The following is a 23,960-nucleotide window of genomic DNA, read 5'->3' on the forward strand; positions in this document are numbered from 1 at the left end:
ATGCTGAACTGCGCTGAGGTTGAGCTAACGTGGTTAGCTGCTAGTTGAGATAGTGTATTACGAGCCCTATTCCTAGAGGTAGGAAGTAGAACCGCGGAGTTATGAGGTGTGTTGATAACTGATTTATTCTTCATTTGATACATTATTATATACTACTTGGAACACGGAAGTTTAGTGTAATGATTAGTGAAGTAAGCTATATTCTAAAGTAGGTCAGGGAATTATGATTATGATTGCAGTTTGCGTAGTTGGCTCGGCTGACACTGCAAAATGTGCTGACTGCATTGGCGAGTCAGTGTGCCGTTGAGTCGGTGAGACGGTGAGTTAGTGAGACAGATGCTGATCAGCAATTCACATGCAGTGAGTGCTACTGAGCGCCTGGTACTGTTCCCATCTTGTACTGCTTGATTTGTTGGGTGTGGTTATGTTGAGTACCTTTGGGTACGAACAAGTAAAATCTTACATTTTTTATCATATTACTATTTTAATAACTTGCTTGATTTTAAAAAAAGTTCTAAAATATCCGCTAGTTTTAAAGATGAAGAGAATTAACTTCCTTTTATTCTTAAGAATTAGCGGATATTAAAGAAGAGAGTTACTTCATAATCGTCATCTAGCTTAAGACCGAGTAGCTATAGCTAGAGTAAGTGGTTGGTGGCAATTTGCAATTGTCTCAAAACCAGATTATAAATAAATAAATAAATAACTTTCTAATCTTTAAATTGTGTGGATGACTGGCTAAGTTGGTGGTTTGATATTTAAATCAATTCTTCAGCAACCGGGAATTCTCAAGACGTAGAGGATTAGTTTCTACAGATTGTGTGGATCAACTTAACTTTATAAAAAACAGAAAAATAATGATATGTTTGTTAAATGTTGATCGGATTTGCTTTGAAGAATGCCTAAAGCAAAAATATAATCTGCAAGGATGCAGAAGGCTAATATAACAATTTTGTTTTCCAGGAGACACCTTAGCTTTCCTTTTGTAGGTTTATTGAACAAATTTCAAAAATCAACACAGGGATGCCGTGGTTTCAAAATGAGTTTTATTTTTTTAAATAACACCAGCTTACAAAAAAAAATTGATGAAATACGCCTTTCAGGAAACCTTTTTTTTCCGATAAGATACATCTCCCTTAATAAGAAAAGGGCACTTAAAATTTGTTCTATGGTACCAATTTTTTTTAAAGTGTAAAAAACGTTATTCGCACTTTTTTATTTTCTAACTTGAGTTGTGATAAACCGAATTCGGTCATTAAAGACTCATTTTACAGGTAATAGAATTCTATTTAACTTCCTTACACACATCATTGAGTTCCATTCATTAGTTTAGAAGCTACAATTCGTCAAAGTTGAAAAAGTTGGAAAAAATGCAAAAACGCTGGCATAAATGGGTTCTTTAAAAATACACGCCTAAAAACTGAAATTAGTTTTATGTTGTTTTCTTGAAGGCTGAATCTTAACGGAGAATATGCGCCATTGATCACGACATTCCGTTGGTAAATCGATTTTTTACATATTTTTAAAGGTATATACCCAAGTTCAGTATTCGGGTGCAGCGGCCGTTAAACATTATTTTAAATTTTCAGTGTTGGGGAACGTAAGAATTTGGCGCAAGTTGTAATGCATAACGTCAGTTTCTTTGCTATTAGTGCTGGGCAAGCTAAAAAGTATACGATTGCAGTTACGAGGAAATCATTTTCATATATTTTTAGTAAGGAAATAGCAAGGAAACTGACGTTTCGGTTTATCACAACTCGAGTTAGAAAATAAAAAAGTGCGAAAAACGTTTTTTACACTTAAAAAACAATTGGTACCATAGAAAAAATTTTAAGTGCCCTTTTCTTATTAAGGGAGATGTATCTTATCGGAAAAAAAAGGTTTCCTGAAAGGCGTATTTCATCAAATTTTTTTGTAAACTGGTGTAATCATTATTTTTGAGGAATATTATAAAAATCACAAATTTTAAAATAATGATGAAAACGGATAGGCGAACCAAAGAGATTCACTATGGTATTTGCCTTTTCCGCGTGTGTCGATAAGTGGGTGATTTTTATACCCTTGCAGAGGGTATATCGATTTCAGTTAGAAGTTTGCAACGCAGTGAAGGAGACGTTTCCGACCCCATAAAGTATATATATTCTTGATCTAGACGAGTCGATCTAGACATGTCCGTCTGTCCGTCAGTTTCTACGCAAACTAGTCTCTCAGTTTTAAAGATATCGGGCTGAAACTTTATCAAAAGTCTTATATCTTTTGCAGGTAGTATATAAGTCGGAACCAGCCGGATCGGACAACTATATCTTATAGCTCATATAGGAATAATCGGAAAAAAAATGTAAAAAAATTATATCTTTGGTGTTTTTTAGCTTATAACCTCCTAAGCTTGGAAATAACATTTTTTAATTAGTTTTGAATTTCGAATTAAATTTTATCAAAATCGGACGACTATATCATATAGCTGCCATAGGAACGATCGGAAAATTGGTGGGAAAATAATATGAAACAAATTATAGCCTCGGTGTTTTTAAACATATAACCTCCTACGCTTGAAAATAAAATATTTTAATTGATTCTGAATTTCGAATTTAATTTTATCAAAATCGGACAACTATATCATATAGCTGCCATAGGAACGATCGGAAAATTGGTGGCAAAATAATATGAAACAAATTAAAGCTGCGGTGTTTTTTAACACATAACCTCCTTAGCTTGGAAATAACATTTTTTAATTAGTTTTGAATTAAATTTTATCAAAATCGGACGACTATATCATAGAAACGATCGGAAAATTGGTAGGAAAATAATATGAAACAAATTATAGCATCGGTGTTTTTTGACATATTATCCTATACTATTGGGAATATAATTTATTGTATTTTTAAATTCAAATTTGTTTCTTTCCTTTCAATGTCATTACCATGGATTTAAACCTAACTTTTCAGTATATTTTTAGTATTTTAGATAAAATTCCTACCCATTATTAACCCCCTATTTCTACACAAGTACAACAGATTTGTATACATATAGGGTATTCAATTGAGTTGCAAAAGTGTAATCTTTGGAAGTCTGCCAGACGAGAATTGTGAACGCCCTCTATTTTCAAACATCGTTGCAGGAAATTGACGTACAAAAGAAAGATAACTTTTAAATTTTTGTATTGCTCCAACATATAATCTAGGACTTTATTAACTTCGACCTCCCTGGCTCGCTTTCTTGAGGGTTTTTCTTCTATTGAAATTGTTATTCAATGATTTTTTTTATAGATGACAAATTTTTTTCTTTTGCATTTAAAATTCAAATTTGTTTCTTTCCTTTCACTGTCATTACCATGGATTTAAACCTAACTTTTCAGTATATTTTTAGTATTTTAGATAAAATTCCTACTTATTATTAGCCCCCTATTTCTACACAAGTACAACAGATTTGTATACATAGGCTGGGGTGTTGTAGGCCTTGAAAACTATTTTGTATGGAAATTGTTGTTGGAACTGCTTACACTTTTACACTTTTCAAACGTTTGCAACGCAATTGAATACCCTAATTATTTACAGTCCCTGTTAAATATGGAATTCAAAGCATCGTGAAAAACATTAAAAAATAAATCCAACGAGTCTCTTTAACTTCCCATAAACAATTTGACCTCAATCCTTTTATGGGTGAAATTAGAAAATAAATTTTTCCCTTAAATTTAAATTGCAACTGTTATAACTTATACTTAAATTAAATTAGAAAATATTACACCCCCTTCCTGTGAATCGGTATCAACACGAAGTGGGATTAATTTAAGCATGGGGCTGCGGAAAGTAGTAGCTGCTGTCTTAACGTCAACATATCAAACTTGCCCGTCCTTAGCCGGGTATAACATCTGTAATTCATCCTTTATTCCAAGAACTTTGGCCAAATCAGGATCTAAAACGAGGACGAAAAAAGTAACTGTGGGAGGTACTTAGATACCTAGAGTTTCCATATACGATCCTTTAAGGCTTCTGAGATTCTCCATGGATTTTTAAGGCATATGACGCGTTCCGACTGATGTGGAGTCCCTTTAAGCCAGTTCTTGATGTTCGGTATCCAAAACTTTTGACGGTGCGATTCTTCGTGGAAATTATCGGATTATCAAGTCTGAAATATAATGGTTTTTGAGTATGAGAATTGGTGATTGCCTTGGGAGGTGTATTTCTTCGTCTATTCGGCCGGCCAGGTGAAGTAGACTGTCTTGTTCTATATACGCTGATAGTAAATAGATAGAGCTGTCTTTCGAGATCTGATCAGCAGAGAAATTTCCTTGGCTAAAACTTTCTGTTTCTGTTCTATATTGTTGTCTCGGCTATAAGCGGACCTCTCGTACAGAGCCAGACAAATTTGGCTCGCAGAATCCAAGCGATTACTCATTGACATTTTCTGTAAGACGAGAATTTAAAAGGCTGATTATGCATTTGCAGTTCAATATTTTGTAGGTTCTTACGGTTCTAAATTCTTAAAGTGCATGAGATAATGACAGGTTTCCTTAGCTGTCGGCGAAAAGGCCGTTCCATTTAACCAAAGGCTGTTGCTTGAGATTTTTGGTTTTCGAATTGCAGTGTTATAAATCGACGGTGTTGCTTTAGTAGTGGCAAAGATTTCAGCAATGCGGTGTCTTACAAAGGGTTTGAACTTAATAGTACTCGACTTTATCTCTGATGTTAGCAGCTACTCATATTCTGTTCATTCGAAATGGCATCAGTATAGGTAAAAGGGACTTAAAGTCATCAGGACCTTTGAGAAGACGAAGAAGAAGATTGAAATTGGTTCAAAGGTGGGTGCTGTACCAGAAACGATTCGTATTTTCACAGGTTTGTGTACAATGTGTACTGCAAAATGCGGTAGATACCAAATGCGTTGTTACTCCATATTTCGTCTTCCAGGTGTCCCTTGGCATATCCTCTGTCGATTTACTATAGCATATTTTGTATATATCGCTCTGTAAACTCTTTATTTCTGATAAACTTTTTTTCTATTCCTAACAATATTGTCTCTGCCATTACAAAGCTTTCACTTAAAATGAAATAAAATTTGTATTCCATAAAAGTCCTATCTAATATCTACCTGCGATTTTAGTTCTTATACTTTGAAGTATTGGTTTTGCTCTAACATTACCGAGAGATTTTAGAAGTGATAATTCCGTAACTGCGTTACCCACTGCTGCAAAGTTGTCTTTAACAAGCGTATGCAAACTGTGATCCTTGTCAGTCTGGATATGAAACAGTTTTGAGTCATATGTCTTAACATGGTTTCTATTGCCACTGGTAGTTCAGTAATTGTTTTTGAAAGTCCGAAGTGAAGGTTATTAAAACCGATTAAGAGGACTTGGCTTGGCAATCACATATTTGGAGACTGGCAAATTTTGTAGAGAGATAATTACTGATGCCACTTAATTTAAGGCGAACTTTCTTTAAAGCTTCGGTATTTTTCTGGTTGTCGTACCATTGCAAAGTGAATGTTCAGATCCATTTAAACCCAGTTTATTGGCGGTTTCTAGTTCGATTAGGGTTATAGCAATTCCTTCATCGAACATAGCAAATGGGTAGATCATCATCGGCGACAATGTCCCTTTGGTTTCACCAAATTGGCACTTGTGCAATCGGATATGGGTTTGTCCGTTTTCGTACTGGAACAGTTCAGTGAATCTTCAACGACTTGCTTAAACAGCGACCAGTCACGCGTAATACTGGAAATTAATAAAAAAAAAAAAAAAAACTATTTGGTGTGTGGCGTCCGTCAATTTTGTTATTAAAATTTGTATCATGATAACTGGGCATCTGTGAATCAACTGTGGTAGTTATGCTCGTACTGTATGGTCTCAATGCTGACAATTGCTGTTGCCGCCTGTGACCTCATCTATCTAGTTGTCCTTTGCATCAGGAGCTGAAACCACTGTTGAGTTCAGATCGTCTCTTGATTATTCGACCGACCTCTTATAACTTCTAAGATTATACTTGTTCATAAACAACATCTATCGAGCTGGTCAAAGTCTAAACTCTAGAAGAGTTGACACGTTGGAGGTTTTTTGATTGCCCTGGCGGATAGCTGTGCCTCGATTCACAGCCGTCTTTGGTCAAATGCTGTACGGATTTTAGACATAATTTTCTCAGTATGGCTGTGTTACGCTCTCTCGTCTGCGAAGTCGTTGCGCAACACTGGATCCCTTGCTTGTCAGTTCGCAGATATTCACTTGCATATATTCACATCTATACTACGGCAATGTGTACATTAGGGCGGTCCACATTTGTATGGAAATTTGTTAGGTCCTACTCTCACCCGCCTATACGGTGCGCTTTGAAGTATTTAATGTATACCAAAAGAAATTTTTTTTTTAGGGTCTGCGAATTGGTTTTAAAGTTTATAACTCATGCGCACTGTTGCCCTTGATCAAATATTTTATTTTCATATGGGTGGCCTTGACTTGTTTTTATTTCTCAAATTCGTTTGTCACCTTTCAGAACTACTTTAAAAGCTTTAAAAATTTAAAAACTTTTCTAGTTGCTAAAACCAGAATTTACGTGGTCGTACGAGATCGAATTAGATTTAATTTTTGAAAATATTGACCATAAGGTATTAAAATCCTGGAGTTGCATAATAAGTCATTTCAAACATGAAACATGAAAACATGAAAAAAACGTTTCATAAAGGGACCTTCTGTAAACACTTATATACTCAAATGAGGAAGGACAAAGAAGGCAATACTCAAATATAGGTTAGGTTAGGTTAGGTTAGAGCGGCTGCCAAATCATTGACACACTTAGCCCTTAAAAGGTCCATTGTGGTACCGCGTGGATCTGTATCCCCTTTCTTAAAAATCTGCTGCCATTATTGCAGCTGGCTTAGCATAATTCCCATCCGGTTGCTTTAATGAATTTTATTATTCGTTTTAGGCTTATGTTCGCCAGTTCAGATAGACTGCTCATGAAGGGATTCCCTAAGTGGTACAGTCTAGATCTGCACAGGGCCGGGCAGGAACAGAACAGGTGTTCCACCATTTCCTCCTCGTCCCTGCAGCTTCTGCAGAAATCGTTTCGGGGCGCGCCCAATCTGCTTGCGTGTGTGCCAACCAACCAGTGGCCTGTTAACACTCGTATTACCATTCCGCACTCGGTACGGTTTAGTCTTAATAGTTCCGAAGTTCTCTTCGCGTCGATGATTGGCCATGTCTGGCGAGAGATGCGACAGTGCTTAACATGTGTCCATGCTAGGCTCGCAAGTTTCTTGTATTGATTTCTAATGTTAAGCTTGCAGGTGGCCATCGGCATACCAATGTTCTCCTTGTCCGGAAGGAGAGGAACGGTAGTGCCATGCCTGGCCAGCTCATCTGCAATACAATTGCCTGTAATGTTCCGGTGACCCGGGACCCATATCAGGTAAATTTTAAACTGCAGAGCCATATTGTGCAGAGATTTGCGGCAGTTTGATATGGTGTGGGAGTTTGTACTGGTCGAGGTAATCGACCTGATAGCCGCTTGACTATCACTATAGATGTAAATCAGTTTATTCTGACAGTTTGCATCGTTCAGAAGCATCAAAGCTTCAATTATGGCAAATACTTCCGCCTGGAAGACGCTACAGTGATCCGGAAGTCTGAAGGATTTCCTGATATTAAGTTGTTCGGAGTATATACCTCCTCCGACTTGATTATTTAATTTTGAGCCGTCAGTGTAGAAATTGACTGCCTCTGTAGGGCCCGGCTGGCCTTGTTCCCAGTCTTCTCTGGTTGGGAGCAATGCTTCAAAGGGGGTGTGGATGTATTCAATAGGTTTACATAGATCTGTACTGGGTGGGATCATTGTGTCTTGCTGGAGTATCCTGGCATGACCGTATATTTGGGGTTTCCACTGCCCTAAGTCCCTCATCGGAACCGCAGCTATCTAAGCTCGTTCCATGCCGGCTAAGTCCAGACTTGGAAGGTTCAGAATAGCATTTAGCACCTCGTTGGGGGTGGTGCGAAGGGCTCCGCTTATGCATAAGGATGCCATTCGTTGTACCTTGTTTAGGTTTTTTGTGGTTGTCTGCTTCATTAGCGCGGGCCACCATATTGACACTCCGTAGAGCAGAATAGGCTTAACTATCGCTGTGTGTATCCAGTTGACGATTTTTGGGGACATGCCCCATTTCGTTCCGATGGCCTTTTTGCAGGAGTAGAGGGCAATTGTTGCCTTCCTCGTTCTATCTTGGCTGTTTAGTCTCCATGTCAGACGCTTATCTAATATTAACCCCAAATACCTGGCGAGAGAGCAGTTATTTAATATTGGTGGGTTAGTACTGTCTAGGCGGAGCAGGAGGGCAGCCGACGCTGCTTTACTGTGATGGAGGTTCACTTGCAGTAGTCTTAGCGACATCTGCCGAGTTCCCCTCCACCACCGTGACGTCCGCTTCCTCGCTGCCGCTGAGGTCGCCGTCGTCTTCGTCCGCCGGGTTCATCGCCTGCATCCCTCTGCTTAGCGACGCGTCGGTTGAGTAGCCATCTTCCGGCTCATCATCTCCAGGAGCCTCTATCTCCTCGAGAAAGACCTGCTCGGCTGGGTTGCCGGTCGGGTCCTCCTTCGAGTTAAAGTCTCCCTTGTAAACTTTGATGCGGATGGCACTGAATCCGAAGTTCAGCTCCCCGTGAGCGGCCTCTATTGGGGATACTGACTCCTTATTCAGCACCACGATGGCCTGGCTGATCGGCCCCTCGTGAGGTTCCACCTTTAGGACTTTCCAGTCGTGCGTGGGCAAATTTGGGTTGCACCTTTGCAACATAAAGAGGATGTCCTCCGGTGCTTTGATGGACGACGGCAGCCAGACCTCGCTCGTGGTCTGCTGGGGACGTCGCACCAATCTAGTGCAACGATTTTCGCCCCAGGATACACCTCTCCGAGCTTCTCCGTCGCCTTCTTGTAGAGGTCAGCTGATCTCTGACTGTCGCAAGACACCACCTTGACGCTGCCCTGGAACCAGTCTGCGTCCTTGCAACATGGCGTCGGTTGGGGGAAGTCCCGGAGCAAAGCCATGCAGATGACCGCTAGCTGCTCCTCGACCGCCTTCCACTGGTTTCTTGGGATCCGGCCTCCGGGGTTTCCCTTGTCAACCAGTCCAATCAGAACCTTGTCCCGCGCTATCTCCGCAAATGATAGGTTCTGTTGGACCCTAGATCTCTTTGCCGCAGGTCCAGGCAACTCTAGAGATCGTTGTCTCTTTGGCTGTGTACTTACAGCATTAGGCTTCTCTTGCCCGTAGTTGGGGAGCACCGTCTTCGCCCATTCCACCTTCTTGCTCCTGTTATGTGAGCGGAGTGTCTGCGCGGCAGTCCGCTTCTCCGCATAGGTGTGTTTATTTTGCTCGGTGGTTGGAGCGACCGTCTTAGTCATACCTCCTGCAGTTTTTGGCGCCGGCGCGCACTTTGCAGAGGTGCTGGCGGCCGACTGTCTTCCACCTAATTGTATATTAACTATTTCAGTTATTAAAAATAGTAAATAATTAAAAAGTCTTTTAAAATTAGCTTAGAACTTTAGAATTGAAGGGTATATTTCGGCAGAGCGCGCTGTCGAAAACGAGTACACCCAGTCGTAAGTGACAGCATTCCAGCATGCGTTCTTTCATTATGAAATGGCATCAAAAAGGAATGCACCCGTTGCATGCTTCTGGAAGCATATATCTGGAATGCACCTGGAAGTAGTAAACTAAACACATTCTGGGTGCACTCTTTTTGAATGCACCTGGTAGCAACATACTAAACTCCTTTTGGGTGCTCTCTTCTTTAATGCCCCTGGAAACAACATACTAAACACCTGGGTGTACTCTTTTTTAATGCACCTGTAACATGTACCCAGGAATGCACCTAGAAGCATTCAAAAATCAAATATCTGGAGGTTTTCCCCAGGAATACATAAAACTGGATTTCAATTTAATATTCTTTTAAATTTATTTTTAATAAGAATCGCTCTCTGGTTCGGCTCCTGGTTCCGGGTTGGCCTTCTTTAGGGCGCTTTTTCCTTTATAAATTTTGTTCTTTTGCCTCACGAATGCCAACCGGATGTCTTTCCCGTAGTCCAATGAGGCATAACCTTCCCTTTTTTGTGATTCTGCAAAGATTTAAACACATTTAAAATTATTAGCTTTAGTTAATAATATTTATAATGTTATATATCATTTCTAATATTGGCTACTGTTTATTACAAAGAAAACGTCACAAAGTTTTTAATCAAAACAAGGAAGAACGCTATAGTCGAGTACCTCGACTATCAGATACCCGTTACTCAGCTATACGGACCAAAGGAAAATGGAGATATGGAAGCAGCAAAGCGAGATTGAAATGCGCCATCTACCGGCGGTAGACAGATTTAAGCGTTGTGGGCGTGGCAAAGTTTTTTTTGGATCAATCGTTAGGTACTGACCAGACCAATACATTTCAGTTAAAATTTTTTATCTAGCATGAAAATTGTGGGCGCCACAGGCTTGGGCGGTTTGTGGGCGTTAGAGTGGGCGTGGCATATTCGCGTAACAAACTTGGGCTGCGCTCAAGCCTACGGAATCTAAATCTGAAATCCCATTTCTCTATCTTTGATATGTTCCGAGATATCCGCGTTCATATTTACGATTTTTTGAAGTTTGTGGGCGGTTTGTGAGCGTTAAATCGATAGGTATTGATGAAAAGAATACATTTCAGTTAAAATTTTTATTCTAGCATCAAAACTGTAGGAGCCACAGTTTTGGCGGTTTGTGGGCGTTAGAGTGGGCGTGGCACTCTGCTGAAACAAACTTGCGCTGCGTAAGAAGCTCAGGAATCTGCGCGCCAAATCTCAATAGCCTAGCTCTTATAGTTTCCGAGATCTCAGCGTTCATCCGGACGGACAGACAGACGGACAGACGGACATGGCTAGATCGACTCGGCTAGTGATCCTGATCAAGAATATATATACTTTATGGGGTCGCTTCCTTCTGCCTGTTACATACTTTATGACGAATCTAGTATACCCTTTTACTCTACGAGTAACGGCTTACCTGTGCCGATTTTTGGAAATTCTTTTTAGTAGACCCATGTATAAAAAGATCGCAAAGGTTTCTCCCCTGCAAAATGGTTATATTGGCCTTCTACATCCTTGCAGATGATATTATTCTTTTAGTCGATAAAGCAAATGCTTTTAACCTAAACATACTAGTATATGTGTTTATGTTTTCACACATCCAAAATGAAATGGACTTGTCCTCTTCTCTTGCTCTGCTTGAACTAAAAAAAAAATTAATGCTGCGAATTCTTCAAACCAAATAGGTCGAACATTTAACGGAAATACCATTATGATTGTAATGTCTTTAGTTAAGTAGAGTAATCTATAGAAGCTAAACCTTTTATTCTTACTGAAGAGTTTATTTAATCTTTTAATCGGCTTTGCCGACGATGCTTTCGACTTTGCCGTCGTCGCAGGCTGCTCTGAACACTTCGCAGTCGACTTCGTGATGATTTGCTGCTTGTGCTGAATTGTGAAACTGTAGGGACGGCTTTAACTTTTCTTGTTGGAATACGGTCCCTATCTTACGATTGGAGAGCGCTATTTTAGAGAGATAGATCGAGAAAGAGGGTTGGTGAAAGCGATGGCTCTTCCGATTTTGCAGTTGGCTCTGCAGGCGTCGCAGTCGACTGAATGATGATTTTGAGCAGTGATTAGTTAAGGAACTGCCGCACTTCAAGGCTTTACTAATTTACCAATTAAATGTTTCAGGAACCGCGAGCGTGTCCCAATACAGAGGACTGATCTTCCCGGGTGGCTTCAGCTATGCGGACACTCTAGGATCGGCCAAGGGCTGGGCAGCCAACATTCTCCACAACCCCATCCTTTTACCACAGTTTCAGGCCTTCAAGCGCAGTGAAGATGTTTTCTCGTTGGGCATTTGCAATGGTTGCCAACTGATGACTCTTATTGGATTTGTGGGATGTCCAGGCAGCGAGGTTGGTGTAGATCCCGATGTGGCCCTACTCCACAACCGATCAGAGCGATTCGAGTGCCGCTGGGCAACAGTGAGAGTTCCATCCAATCGCTCTGTCATGCTCGGAAGCATGAAAGATCAAATTCTAGGCTGTTGGGTGGCTCACGGAGAAGGTCGCTTTGCATTCCGAGAGGAGAAGCTCATAAGCGTACTGCAGTCGGCTGAGCTCGTGACACTGCAATATGTTGATGATACAGGCGAGCCCACTGAACTCTATCCACTTAATCCAAACGGCAGCCCTAGGGGAATTGCTGGACTTTGCTCGACTGATGGACGTCATTTGGCCTTAATGCCACACCCAGAGCGTTGCTCGGCTATGAACCAGTGGCCATATGTTCCACCTTCTTTCGAGGTTTCCCCTAAACAGGCTGAGAGTCCTTGGCAGATTATGTTTAACAACGCATACAATTGGTGTGTTAATTCGGATTCATAAAAATCCTACCGGTAAAATAAACATACATTCTACAGAAGACGAATTTGTCTACTATTTTAATACAAAATACCTTTAACACCTGTAAAATTTTTACTCCCAATAAACGTACATAAAAACATATAATGTCAATGGCTTGTTTTTAAACCTAAATTGAAATTTGTAACAAGAACTTTGTGACGAACATCCCTACAGGATCGGCCTAGCTCAGGGAAGAGACAAGGGGGTCGGTTACTTCCTAAACAGCATCGCCGCCACACAATACAACTTGCAGACAGAGTTAGGGAGGCTTACGGAAGGAGACAGTCAATCCGAATTAATATAGGAGGAGATATCAATATGATTAAACCCTATTGTTGAAAAACTGGGATGGCAATGTGCTCCGGCTTGGCCCACCCTACCTGTAGGAACATTTTAGTGTTGAACGCCCTTACCCTTTTTAATGAAACCCGGTTTAACTCAGATGCCCATTATATCGCTCTTTACTTCATGTTAGTTAAACTGAAACATAAACTTCATATAAATTCAAACTTCATCGATATGTGTAATGGCGCCTGTAGCGACCCTTCAGTTCCAAAAAAAACAGTTTCACTTGTGAATCACCTTGGGAATCACGTGGGACATGTTCCCTTGCACAAGTGAAGAACAAGTGACGCTCCATATAGAAAATTGTATGGGATGTCCGCATTTTCACAAGTGAAAATTCAAATGAAAATTTTTCGAAGTCCTATACTCACTTGTCCTTATACTCATTTTTTGTATGGCCTGTGACGTGCCGGTGACACGTCCCAAGTGAATCACTTATGAAAATCAGATTTTTTCCATGAGTTTTCACTTGTGAAATCACTTGCAAGTGACACGTCCAAAGTGAAATCACTTGTGAAAATCAGAATTTTTCCACGAGTTTTCACTTATGAAAATATAGAATTTAAAATACATACATTTTTAATTACATTTAAATTAATTTTAATTAGATCGTATTATTCAGATTTTCAATAAGGGGACAATTATTGTTAGTATTTCTGTTTTTTTGTTTTGTTAGTTTGTTTTTCACGTTCGTCATCGCCTTTCTCAAACATTTGTCCGGGTCTTTGGAGTCCTTGGCCAACGCTCCTGAAAAAATGTATGGGCATATGATTAAAAAATGCGTTTTACTTTTTTAATTGTATATTTAACTTATATAGCTGTGCATAAACCCTTTGCGGGTTTTTTTTGGCACAAAACATTTTGTCATCCACTTTCGGCTAACGGAACCCATTGAATACCTTCAACATTTACTTACTTTAAACTAAGCTCAATGCACAGCATTTTAAACTTTATGTAGCACTTACCTGACTTTATTATATTAACTAAACGATTAAAGTAACTCTGCTGCGCACAATTAAAATGCATGCTTCCCTTTCAATCACTCAAACAGAATGCACCAAGTCTTCTCACCCTTTTACTTGATTTCTTTTGTTTTCTCTTCGCTGTTGGCGAAAAATATCCGACTATATAATTTGTACTTCTTAAGTAAAAAGTACAATAAGAATTTTTAACAAATGTTAATACTAATACTACTAATGTTTTAAATATTGAAATCAATTTTAACGGACTAATTTTCTATAATTACACTAAAAAAATATATTGTAATAAAAATGTATAATATGTAAACATAACATTATAAGTAAATCCAAATTACTTAATTTTACTATAATCAAATAATTTACTTTTATAAAACAATATAAGTTGTTTATTTTCGATACACAATAATGCTCCTAAAATATTAGGGCATTCACATGTCGCTGCTCCACGAAAATTTTTCCGCCGAAATGTTAGTCGCTAACCGAACATAACGGAGAGACGCAAAAAAAATAACGGACCGGTCGAAATTTGTCTCTGCGAGCGCGGAGTGCAGGCAGATTATAAGACAAGAAAGAGATGGAAATATCCGAATATCTGCCTCTCTTTGTTGCACGATAGTTTTCGTGGGCAGTCTTCTACGCTGCGCCGACTGCTCTCTGCTGACGTCAACAGCGGCACATCGTTTTAGGCACAAAAAAAAACAAAAAAAGCTTTTTGCCTTGAGCCATGTCACCGCGTCCCTACTGCAGAACTGAAGGGGACTAACAGAAAGCTCAGCCTCAAAGTATGTTACGTTTAACCTGATGAACCAAGCCTTGCCACCCAGCCTTAAACTTGGTTTGCCGTAGGTCAAACAGCTGATTCAGGGTTGCACTGGAAAGCTGCCTCAGCTGCTTAGTATTTCCGGAAAAATACCGACGCCGCGTGGCTCAAATTCTAGCACGTTATTTTTTGAAAAACCTTCGAGTGTTCAAGACGTGCTTCACTGAGTCACTAAGTCGTTCGTGAATCGTGAGTCAAAGAGTAAGACTTTCCCACATCTTCGTCAAACTAGTTCGCGCTCAGCGCTTGTGTCACATTTTTTAGCCATATCCGCAGCCACGCTGCGCAAAAATTTGCGGCAATTTTTCAACGCTTTGCACGGCAGCACTTGCCAAAAGGAGCACTTTCAACAGCATCCAGACGTCCGCCTATGAAAGCACTTTCTGCACAGCTTGGTCGAACCTGATCGCGCTCAGCGCTTGAGTCGCGCTTCCTCGCCATTTTGTTCAACGGCCCGCTGCTCGAGGAGCACCCCACGGCCAGAAGTCCAAAGGCGGCGGCCCCGGAGAGCACCCTCGACAGAAGATCACCTCGCACCTCAGTCGTCGCGCCGAGGAGCACTTCTGACAGAAATCTTAAGGCGGCTGCCCAAGGAGCACCCCGCCAGCAGCCGGCCACGGCCATCGTCAAGCGCCTCGCGGAGCGCCACCTTCCAGAAGCACCCCGCCAGCAGTCCGCCACGGCCATAGTCAGACGCCTCGCGGAACACCTCTATCCGGAAGCGCCGGCATCCAGCGATTCCCTAAAAACTACCTAGAAGAGCTCCTGCCCCAATTAGAAGTGTCTGGATAATCTTACTCTTGAAGACGTCAAGTCAGCTCATATATGGGCATATGTATGTTGAAAATTTTCCATCGCGTCTATGGGAAGAAGAGGAAGAAAAGGATAGAACAAAGGAGACACCGAAAACGGCTTTCGACGCGCTGGAACGAAGTGGAACATGGGACAGCAAAGCAGAAACGCCAAGCTCAAATAAGAACAAGAGAATAAAAGGAGCCAAAACAATACTGAGAGAAAAATTACCAGACAATGTAAAGCAATTAAAAGAAAAGTTCTACACTGAGAGAAACAAAAGTTTTAAAGTGCGCTGACCGGGAGAAAGTGAAGAGAAAGAAAGTGACCATCGAAGAATACAAATAATCTACACTGAAAGCATTAAGGTGCTCTTACACTTAGTTTTTTTTTGTATACACTTTCGTACATATATCTTTTTATATTTTTATTGTGAAGAAAACTGGAGTACAGTATAGTGAAAAAATATCAAAAAGTAAAAGAAAACAATGAAGATAAGTTGACAATAATTGTGGTTTTTGTAAAATGAATGGGTAACCCGCCCCGCTCCCTTAACAGCCAACCTACGCCAAGTGGTCGACCTCTTCGTCAAGGAGAATGCTGAGTAAGTTTTTATCCCACGTTAGAAAAAGCTAGAAAGTGGGAAGATCATCACCGAGCGCTCAATTTGTATAAAAAAAGGTGCAGGATTTAACATAGGCATGTCCTACGATTAATCACTGCTCAAAAAAACACATTGATCGATCAGACAAAAGATTAAATCATTAATTTACTTTGAAGTTGCGGAAAAAATAACACTTTTCCAGGGAGTGAAAATGGTAATATATATGAGTTAAAATAGCAGCTCGAATTTGTTAAATTACAGAACGACGTAAGCAGTTGTAATTTTGTTATATTTCCACTATTTAGCACAATTAATTCACGCACTTTTACTTTTATATGTCACTGATGTAGCGGATTAACTTTTAGACGATGGAAAAACGTTTAAATATTTAAAATCTTTAAATATCGTAGTAATCGGTGAGCTCTATGTAATTTTTGACCTTAGGCGAACGCAAGAAGAGAAACTCAAAGGGAAAACAAAAAGTTAGCGCGTTCTTCTTCCCACCCAGAAGCGCGCGCTTTTAAAACTAAAATCAAATCAAATGTAAATGACGCAAAATCATTTAACGAAGTTTTATTTTCATATCAAAAATTTCAAATGGGTAATTTACAAGAAATGTACGCAAGTGATTGTTTAATATCTATTTGTTTATTAACTATTTTAGTTATTAAAAATAGTAAATAATTAAATAGTCTCTCAAAATTAGCTTAGAACTTTAGAATTGAAGGGTATATTTCGGCAGAGCGCGCTGTCGAAAACGAGTACACCCAGTCGTAAGTGACAGCATTCCAGCAAGCGTTCTTTCATTATGAAATGGCATCAAAAAGGTGTTCCGGAAGTGATGAGTCTGAGAAGAATGCACCCGTTGAATGCTTCTGGAAGCATATATCTGGAATGCACCTGGAAGTAACAAACTAAACACATTCTGGGCGCACTCTTTTTTAATGCACCTGGTAGCAACATACTAAACTCCTTCTGGGTGCTCTCTTCTTTAATGCCCCTGGAAGCAACATACTAAACACCTGGGTGTACTCTTTTTTATTGCACCTGTAACATGTACCCAGGAATGCACCTAGAAGCATTCAAAAATCAAATATTTGGATGTTTTCCCCAGGAATACATAAAACTGGATTTCAATTTAATATTCTTTTAAATTTATTTTTAATCAGAATCGCTCTCTGGTTCGGCTCCTGGTTCCGGGTTGGCCTTCTTTAGGGCGCTTTTTCCTTTATAAATTTTGTTCTTTTGCCTCACGAATGCCAACCGGATGTCTTTCCCGTAGTCCAATGAGGCATAACCTTCCCTTTTTTGTGATTCTGCAAAGACTTAAACACATTTAAAATTATTAGCTTTAGTTAATAAAATTTATAATGTTATATATCATTTCTAATATTGGCTACTGTTTATTACAAAGAAAACGTCACAAAGTTTTTAATCAAAACAAGGAAGAACGCTATAGTCGAGTACCTCGACTATCAGATACCCGTTACTCAGCTATAGGGACCAAAGGAAAATGGAGATATGGAAGCAGCAAAGCGAGATTGAAATGCGCCATCTACCGGCGGTAGACAGATTTAAGCGTTGTGGGCGTGGCAAAGTTTTTTTTGGATCAATCGTTAGGTACTGACCAGACCAATACATTTCAGTTAAAATGTTGTATCTAGCATGAAAATTGTGGGCGCCACAGGCTTGGGCGGTTTGTGGGCGTTAGAGTGGGCGTGTCATATTCGCGTAACAAACTTGCGCTGCGCTCAAGCCTAAGGAATCTAAATCTGAAATCCCATTTCTCTATCTTTGATATGTTCCGAGATATCCGCGTTCATATTTACGATTTTTTGAAGTTTGTGGGAAAGCATTTTTCAAGCCCTTTCCAATGGTATATTTTTCTCTGTTCTAAAATAAAAACTGCACATTTTGAACAAAACTCACAAAATTATGAGATTATGTTTAACAACGCATACAATTGGTGTGTTAATTCGGATTCATAAAAATCCTACCGGTAAAATAAACATACATTCTACAGAAGACGAATTTGTCTACTATTTTAATACAAAATACCTTTAACACCTGTAAAATTTTTACTCCCAATAAACGTACATAAAAACATATAATGTCAATGGCTTGTTTTTAAACCTAAATTGAAATTTGTAACAAGAACTTTGTGACGAACATCCCTACAGGATCGGCCTAGCTCAGGGAAGAGACAAGGGGGTCGGTTACTTCCTAAACAGCATCGCCGCCACACAATACAACTTGCAGACAGAGTTAGGGAGGCTTACGGAAGGAGACAGTCAATCCGAATTAATATAGGAGGAGATATCAATATGATTAAACCCTATTGTTGAAAAACTGGGATGGCAATGTGCTCCGGCTTGGCCCACCCTACCTGTAGGAACATTTTAGTGTTGAACGCCCTTACCCTTTTTAATGAAACCCGGTTTAACTCAGATGCCCATTATATCGCTCTTTACTTCATGTTAGTTAAACTGAAACATAAACTTCATATAAATTCAAACTTCATCGATATGTGTAACGGCGCCTGTAGCGACCCTTCAGTTCCAAAAAAAACAGTTTCACTTGTGAATCACCTTGGGAATCACGTGGGACATGTCCCCTTGCACAAGTGAAGAACAAGTGACGCTCCATATAGAAAATTGTATGGGATGTCCGCATTTTCACAAGTGAAAATTCAAATGAAAATTTTTCGAAGTCCTATACTCACTTGTCCTTATACTCATTTTTTGTATGGCCTGTGACGTGCCGGTGACACGTCCCAAGTGAATCACTTATGAAAATCAGATTTTTTCCATGAGTTTTCACTTGTGAAATCACTTGCAAGTGACACGTCCAAAGTGAAATCACTTGTGAAAATCAGAATTTTTCCACGAGTTTTCACTTATGAAAATATAGAATTTAAAATACATACATTTTTAATTACATTTAAATTAATTTTAATTAGATCGTATTATTCAGATTTTCAATAAGGGGACAATTATTGTTAGTATTTCTGTTTTTTTGTTTTGTTAGTTTGTTTTTCACGTTCGTCATCGCCTTTCTCAAACATTTGTCCGGGTCTTTGGAGTCCTTGGCCAACGCTCCTGAAAAAATGTATGGGCATATGATTAAAAAATGCGTTTTACTTTTTTAATTGTATATTTACCTTATATAGCTGTGCATAAACCCTTTGCGGGTTTTTTTTTGGCACAAAACATTTTGTCATCCACTTTCGGCTAACGGAACCCATTGAATACCTTCAACATTTACTTACTTTAAACTAAGCTCAATGCACAGCATTTTAAACTTTATGTAGCACTTACCTGACTTTATTATATTAACTAAACGATTAAAGTAACTCTGCTGCGCACAATTAAAATGCATGCTTCCCTTTCAATCACTCAAACAGAATGCACCAAGTCTTCTCACCCTTTTACTTGATTTCTTTTGTTTTCTCTTCGCTGTTGGCGAAAAATATCCGACTATATAATTTGTACTTCTTAAGTAAAAAATACAATAAGAATTTTTAACAAATGTTAATACTAATACTACTAATGTTTTAAATATTGAAATCAATTTTAACGGACTAATTTTCTATAATTACACTAAAAAAATATATTGTAATAAAAATGTATAATATGTAAACATAACATTATAAGTAAATCCAAATTACTTAATTTTACTATAATCAAATAATTTACTTTTATAAAACAATATAAGTTGTTTATTTTCGATACACAATAATGCTCCTAAAATATTAGGGCATTCACATGTCGCTGCTCCACGAAAATTTTTCCGCCGAAATGTTAGTCGCTAACCGAACATAACGGAGAGACGCAAAAAAAATAACGGACCGGTCGAAATTTGTCTCTGCGAGCGCGGAGTGCAGGCAGATTATAAGACAAGAAAGAGATGGAAATATCCGAATATCTGCCTCTCTTTGTTGCACGATAGTTTTCGTGGGCAGTCTTCTACGCTGCGCCGACTGCTCTCTGCTGACGTCAACAGCGGCACATCGTTTTAGGCACAAAAAAAAACAAAAAAAGCTTTTTGCCTTGAGCCATGTCACCGCGTCCCTACTGCAGAACTGAAGGGGACTAACAGAAAGCTCAGCCTCAAAGTATGTTACGTTTAACCTGATGAACCAAGCCTTGCCACCCAGCCTTAAACTTGGTTTGCCGTAGGTCAAACAGCTGATTCAGGGTTGCACTGGAAAGCTGCCTCAGCTGCTTAGTATTTCCGGAAAAATACCGACGCCGCGTGGCTCAAATTCTAGCACGTTATTTTTTGAAAAACCTTCGAGTGTTCAAGACGTGCTTCACTGAGTCACTAAGTCGTTCGTGAATCGTGAGTCAAAGAGTAAGACTTTCCCACATCTTCGTCAAACTAGTTCGCGCTCAGCGCTTGTGTCACATTTTTTAGCCATATCCGCAGCCACGCTGCGCAAAAATTTGCGGCAATTTTTCAACGCTTTGCACGGCAGCACTTGCCAAAAGGAGCACTTTCAACAGCATCCAGACGTCCGCCTATGAAAGCACTTTCTGCACAGCTTGGTCGAACCTGATCGCGCTCAGCGCTTGAGTCGCGCTTTCTCGCCATTTTGTTCAACGGCCCGCTGCTCGAGGAGCACCCCACGGCCAGAAGTCCAAAGGCGGCGGCCCCGGAGAGCACCCTCGACAGAAGATCACTTCGCACCTCAGTCGTCGCGCCGAGGAGCACTTCTGACAGAAATCTTAAGGCGGCTGCCCAAGGAGCACCCCGCCAGCAGCCGGCCACGGCCATCGTCAAGCGCCTCGCGGAGCGCCACCTTCCAGAAGCACCCCGCCAGCAGTCCGCCACGGCCATAGTCAGACGCCTCGCGGAACACCTCTATCCGGAAGCGCCGGCATCCAGCGATTCCCTAAAAACTACCTAGAAGAGCTCCTGCCCCAATTAGAAGTGTCTGGATAATCTTACTCTTGAAGACGTCAAGTCAGCTCATATATGGGCATATGTATGTTGAAAATTTTCCATCGCGTCTATGGGAAGAAGAGGGAGAAAAGGATAGAACAAAGGAGACACCGAAAACGGCTTTCGACGCGCTGGAACGAAGTGGAACATGGGACAGCAAAGCAGAAACGCCAAGCTCAAATAAGAACAAGAGTATAAAAGGAGCCAAAACAATACTGAGAGAAAAATTACCAGACAATGTAAAGCAATTAAAAGAAAAGTTCTACACTGAGAGAAACAAAAGTTTTAAAGTGCGCTGACCGGGAGAAAGTGAAGAGAAAGAAAGTGACCATCGAAGAATACAAATAATCTACACTGAAAGCGTTAAGGTGCTCTTACACTTAGTTTTTTTTTGTATACACTTTCGTACATATATCTTTTTATATTTTTATTGTGAAGAAAACTGGAGTACAGTATAGTGAAAAAATATCAAAAAGTAAAAGAAAACAATGAAGATAAGTTGACAATAATTGTGGTTTTTGTAAAATGAATGGGTAACCCGCCCCGCTCCCTTAACAGCCAACCTACGCCAAGTGGTCGACCTCTTCGTCAAGGAGAATGCTGAGTAAGTTTTTATCCCACGTTAGAAAAAGCTAGAAAGTGGGAAGATCATCACCGAGCGCTCAATTTGTATAAAAAAAGGTGCAGGATTTAACATAGGCATGCCCTACGATTAATCACTGCTCAAAAAAACACATTGATCGATCAGACAAAAGATTAAATCATTAATTTACTTTGAAGTTGCGGAAAAAATAACACTTTTCCAGGGAGTGAAAATGGTAATATATATGAGTTAAAATAGCAGCTCGAATTTGTTAAATTACAGAACGACGTAAGCAGTTGTAATTTTGTTATATTTCCACTATTTAGCACAATTAATTCACGCACTTTTACTTTTATATGTCACTGATGTAGCGGATTAACTTTTAGACGATGGAAAAACGTTTAAATATTTAAAATCTTTAAATATCGTAGTAATCGGTGAGCTCTATGTAATTTTTGACCTTAGGCGAACGCAAGAAGAGAAACTCAAAGGGAAAACAAAAAGTTAGCGCGTTCTTCTTCCCACCCAGAAGCGCGCGCTTTTAAAACTAAAATCAAATCAAATGTAAATGACGCAAAATCATTTAACGAAGTTTTATTTTCATATCAAAAATTTCAAATGGGTAATTTACAAGAAATGTACGCAAGTGATTGTTTAATATCTATTTGTTTATTAACTATTTTAGTTATTAAAAATAGTAAATAATTAAATAGTCTCTCAAAATTAGCTTAGAACTTTAGAATTGAAGGGTATATTTCGGCAGAGCGCGCTGTCGAAAACGAGTACACCCAGTCGTAAGTGACAGCATTCCAGCAAGCGTTCTTTCATTATGAAATGGCATCAAAAAGGTGTTCCGGAAATGATGAGTCTGAGAAGAATGCACCCGTTGAATGCTTCTGGAAGCATATATCTGGAATGCACCTGGAAGTAACAAACTAAACACATTCTGGGCGCACTCTTTTTTAATGCACCTGGTAGCAACATACTAAACTCCTTCTGGGTGCTCTCTTCTTTAATGCCCCTGGAAGCAACATACTAAACACCTGGGTGTACTCTTTTTTATTGCACCTGTAACATGTACCCAGGAATGCACCTAGAAGCATTCAAAAATCAAATATTTGGATGTTTTCCCCAGGAATACATAAAACTGGATTTCAATTTAATATTCTTTTAAATTTATTTTTAATCAGAATCGCTCTCTGGTTCGGCTCCTGGTTCCGGGTTGGCCTTCTTTAGGGCGCTTTTTCCTTTATAAATTTTGTTCTTTTGCCTCACGAATGCCAACCGGATGTCTTTCCCGTAGTCCAATGAGGCATAACCTTCCCTTTTTTGTGATTCTGCAAAGACTTAAACACATTTAAAATTATTAGCTTTAGTTAATAAAATTTATAATGTTATATATCATTTCTAATATTGGCTACTGTTTATTACAAAGAAAACGTCACAAAGTTTTTAATCAAAACAAGGAAGAACGCTATAGTCGAGTACCTCGACTATCAGATACCCGTTACTCAGCTATAGGGACCAAAGGAAAATGGAGATATGGAAGCAGCAAAGCGAGATTGAAATGCGCCATCTACCGGCGGTAGACAGATTTAAGCGTTGTGGGCGTGGCAAAGTTTTTTTTGGATCAATCGTTAGGTACTGACCAGACCAATACATTTCAGTTAAAATTTTGTATCTAGCATGAAAATTGTGGGCGCCACAGGCTTGGGCGGTTTGTGGGCGTTAGAGTGGGCGTGTCATATTCGCGTAACAAACTTGCGCTGCGCTCAAGCCTAAGGAATCTAAATCTGAAATCCCATTTCTCTATCTTTGATATGTTCCGAGATATCCGCGTTCATATTTACGATTTTTTGAAGTTTGTGGGAAAGCATTTTTCAAGCCCTTTCCAATGGTATATTTTTCTCTGTTCTAAAATAAAAACTGCACATTTTGAACAAAACTCACAAAATTAAAATTTCACACCTTCGCGCACAAGCAGTCATGAGCAAGGACTCGTGGGTAGGGGGTGAGATTCGGGTTCATGGGTACGCACGTTCACTTTCTCCTGCTCATTCTCAGAAGATAACGAGGGGTCAAAATATTTGAAATGCAATAAAGCGGGAGGGTTCCGTGGAATACCAAACACACTGATTATGGGATGAGTATACGCTTGCAATTAAAAACAACTTATACAAAATACATTTAAAACCGCCTAAAAAACCTCCGCAACCCCTTTTAATAGCTACTCTTAGCTTAAGGCTTGGGAAATTCGAATGGTTGCATCGCGACATCTTATGCCAATGCTGGCCCGACCTTAACTGACCGTTTATTCATATCTTGCTTACACAGAGATTGCCTTTCCTTAACCTATGTCAAAGTTGTACACCTTCGATATTTACCTACATCCTAACCCCTCCTACACCACGTTCACCCCCGGTAACTTGTTATCAATACTTGTG

The 23,960-nt window shown here is 39.6% G+C and overlaps 2 protein-coding genes across 3 annotated transcripts in view; both read left to right on the forward strand.

Moving 5' to 3' along the window:
* LOC119558496 (phosphoribosylformylglycinamidine synthase) overlaps window positions 1–18,097 on the forward strand; it is a 50,191-nt gene extending 32,094 nt beyond the window's left edge. The window contains exons 4-5 of one of the 2 annotated variants that reach the window (XM_037872001.1): window positions 11,733–12,408; window positions 17,956–18,097. In XM_037872001.1, coding sequence (XP_037727929.1) covers window positions 11,733–12,408; window positions 17,956–17,977 — 698 coding nt within the window. In that variant the 3' untranslated portion in view covers window positions 17,978–18,097. Of the gene's footprint in view, window positions 1–11,732; window positions 12,551–17,955 lie in introns of those variants that run through there. The other variant, XM_037872000.1, reaches the window with a different exon arrangement.
* Window positions 18,098–21,216: 3,119 nt separating this feature from the next.
* LOC119558495 (phosphoribosylformylglycinamidine synthase-like) overlaps window positions 21,217–23,960 on the forward strand; it is a 118,187-nt gene continuing 115,443 nt past the window's right edge. The window contains exon 1 of the mRNA XM_037871999.1: window positions 21,217–21,537. Within this exon, the coding sequence (XP_037727927.1) occupies window positions 21,531–21,537 (7 nt within the window). The 5' untranslated portion in view covers window positions 21,217–21,530. The remainder of the gene's footprint in view (window positions 21,538–23,960) is intronic.

Source organism: Drosophila subpulchrella, unplaced genomic scaffold (assembly GCF_014743375.2).
Source record: "Drosophila subpulchrella strain 33 F10 #4 breed RU33 unplaced genomic scaffold, RU_Dsub_v1.1 Primary Assembly Seq104, whole genome shotgun sequence".
Classification (NCBI taxonomy): Eukaryota; Metazoa; Arthropoda; class Insecta; order Diptera; family Drosophilidae; genus Drosophila; species Drosophila subpulchrella.